Source organism: Ovis aries, chromosome 7 (genome assembly GCF_016772045.2).
Source record: "Ovis aries strain OAR_USU_Benz2616 breed Rambouillet chromosome 7, ARS-UI_Ramb_v3.0, whole genome shotgun sequence".
NCBI lineage: Eukaryota > Metazoa > Chordata > Mammalia > Artiodactyla > Bovidae > Ovis > Ovis aries.
The window spans coordinates 22436322-22439564 of NC_056060.1; the positions used below are offsets into that span (position 1 = coordinate 22436322).

Below are 3243 nucleotides of genomic sequence, written 5' to 3' on the forward strand. Positions count from 1 at the left end.
CTTACTCACTTGGCCTCCTGTCTCCAACTGGAAAGGTAAGAACTGACCAACAAGCATGGTATTACTATCTCTAATTTCAGGAAATAGGAATTCCAAAAGCTTAAGCTATTTGCTTACAACTGAATAGCTATAATGTAGTCAGAGCAGAATTTTTCTGATCCCATATCTCCAAACTACCATAATGTGTCTTGCAAAAAAAAAAATCAATGTGTGCTTTTAAAAATTAATTTACTTTAATTGGAGGCTAATTACTTTACAATATTGTAGTGGTTTTGTCATACATTGACATGAATCAGCCACGGGTGTACATGTGTTCCCCATGCTGAACCCCCCTCACATTTCCCTCCCCATCCCATCCCTCAGGGTCATCCCAGTGCACCAGCCCTGAGCATCCTGTATCATGCATCGAACCTGGACTGGCGATCTATTTCACATATGATAATATACATGTTTCAATGCCATTCTCTCAAATCATCCCACCCTCGCCCTCTCCCACAGAGTCCAAAAGTCTGTTCTTTACCTCTGTTTTGCTATCTCATATATAGGGTCATTGTTGCCATCTTTCTAAATTTCATATATATGTGTTAGTATACTGTATTGGTGTTTTTCTTTCTGACTTACTTCACTCTGTATAATAGACTCCAGTTTCATCCACCTCATTAGAACTGATTCAAATGCATTGTTTTTAATAGCTGAGTAATATTCCATCACGTATATGTGCCTCAGCTATCTTATTCATTCATCTGCCGATGGACATCTAGGTTGCTTCCATGTCCTGGCTGTTGTAAACAGTGCTGTGATGAACATTGGGGTACACATGTCTCTTTCAATTCTGGTTTCCTCAGTGTGGTTTTGTGGGCTACATTCTGCTTCCTCCTGTGCGTTGATGTTCTTGTACTGCCACCCTATGCAGTATTCTCTTTGTGCCTCTCCAGGGCACAGAGATACAGGGCCGTGTCTGCAGGCACCACCTTTTTGATGTACAAATTTGTTGTGTTGGCTGTATTATCTGAGTAAAACCGTTCTGTGGCAAAACTGGCATACCCTTTTCCAGAGGACCCCCACTGTCTGTAGAGAATATATTCCGGCGCCTGATTTGGATACTGTCGATACCAGAAGAGACTAACAAAGCTTCTAGATGAAGTGTAATAATTACAGGAGAGGCTCACAGTCTTCCCCTCTGTTCCAGACACTTCTGACTCCTGGGATCTGATCCAGTCTGCTCTTCTCGGCCCTGAAACACAAAGCAGACCTCAGCCAAGGCTCATTCAGGCTGCCTCCACCAGGAGGGCAACTCAGATGCAGGACAGGACTCAGTTACCTGGAAGCGCCAGTGCTAGAAGTGAAGTGAAGATAAACTTCATATTCATCATTTCTTCTGGATCTCTCGTTAATGTGTTTACGTTATTTGGTGACTGCTTCGAAGAGGACAGTGTCTCAGAATCAAGTCACTGGGTTTCAGGTCAGGAATGGGAGGAGCTCAACTGAACTACATAAGGAGGTGTTTTTTTTTTTTTTTTAAGAAACAGATCTATCTTTTCTTGCAGAAACTTTGAAAAACACTGGTTCTTTGAAATAATGTGAACACCCCACATCTCTCTACACTTATTTTTTCATGTTTGTGAACAAGATGAAATGGAAGGTATAAATGCTTAACTGTCCATAGTGGTAATTCCTGTAGGTTGAGTTTATAGGTGTTTCTCTAACTTGGTTTTCTTTCTTTCTTTCTATGACAAATAAATACTGGTCTTGTAATTAGAATATTTCTTTTGGTGACAGGTTACTCTCTTGAGATGTAAATTCTGTTGGTTCTTGTTAACAGAAGGAAACAGGAATGAATGAAAAAGAAACTGTTCCCATTTCAGCTGCATTTTTCACTCCAGGACTAAACTAAATTGCAAGCTCTTCGTTTCCCTGAGCCAATGACCAGCTGTGAGAGAAAGCATGTTCTTTGTGTCTCAGGGGTCTTCTTGAAAAAAAAAAAAAAAACAGACAAGCAAATAAACAAAAAGTCTTACATCAGTGTTTTCTTTTGGAAATCTAGGTAGATTCACCAAAGTAAAAAACAGAAAAAAGGAGGGGGTGGGAGGTCACAGTCTGGAATGGTAGGGTAGCTTCTTAGAGTCCAGAAAGGGCAGCAGAGCACGTTTGCTTTGACTGGTGAGTGAGAGGACCTGTTGCTCATGGAGGTCTGTGTTTTAAGTGGCATCAATGCCCAGAATGCCATTTGTGTAAATGCCCTCCTTGTATAGCTCTGAACTAGTGCAAACACATGTGTTCAAATATCCCAAAGGAGACTTTGGTCATGAGAGATGCCTTTCCATCAAGACACCAGATGTATATATTTTGAGGTACAGACTCAGGGCTGTGGGAGCTTATAAAAACTCAGTTATGTTTTGAGTGTATCTCCTAAGGACTTTCTGGTTGTATTGTGAAGAGGTGAGATACCCTGGATTCAAGCATGTCAGACAAGGATAAAAAAAAGCAGGGAGTGAGGAGAGCCTTAAAAATCCTGTTGAATAAGAAACATACTTTTTAAGGCAGAAGCTTAAATAAAACAACATAGTTGATTTAGTGGGAATTAAACTAAGAACACTTGAATAACAAGGTGATGGCTTTGTTCTGTTTCTTTAACTTAATGTTATCCTATAAACACTGTTGATATCACTTCATAATCTCTATATTTTTGAATGTTGAGTTTTAAGCCAGCTTTTTGACCCTCCTCTTTCACTTTCATCAAGAGGCTCTTTAGTTCCTATTTTCTGCCATAAGGGTGGTGTCATTCGTGTATCTGAGGTTATTGATATTTCTCCCAGCAATCTTGATTCCAGCTTGTGCTTCATCCAGCACAGCATTTCTCATGATGTACTCTGCATATAAGTTAAATAAGCAGGGTGACAATATATAGCCTTGATATACTCCTTTCCTGATTTGGAACCAGTCTGTTGTTCCATGTCCAGTTCTAACTGTTGCTTCCTGACCTGCATACAGATTTCTCAGGAGGCAGGTAATGTGGTCTGGTATTCCCATCTCTTGAATTCTCCACAGTTTGTTGCAATCTATGCAGCCAAAGGCTTTGGTGTAAACAATAAAGCAGAAGTAGATGTTTTTCTGAAATTCTCTTGCTTTTTCGATGATCCAACGGATGTTTGCAATTTGATCTCTGGTTCCTCTGCCTTTTCTAAATCCAGCTTGAACATCTGGAAGTTCATCATTCATGTACTGTTGAAGCCTGGTTTGCAG

At 40.2% G+C, this 3243-nt stretch overlaps 1 gene segment (V, D, J or C); it reads right to left on the reverse strand.

The window, feature by feature from the left end:
• Positions 1-374: 374 nt before the first annotated feature.
• Positions 375-1420, reverse strand: LOC121820044 (T cell receptor alpha variable 12-3-like). The segment is given in 2 exon segments: positions 375-1234; positions 1322-1420. Coding segments are annotated over 2 exon segments (381 nt in total).
• Between the last annotated feature and the right edge of the window lie 1823 nt (positions 1421-3243).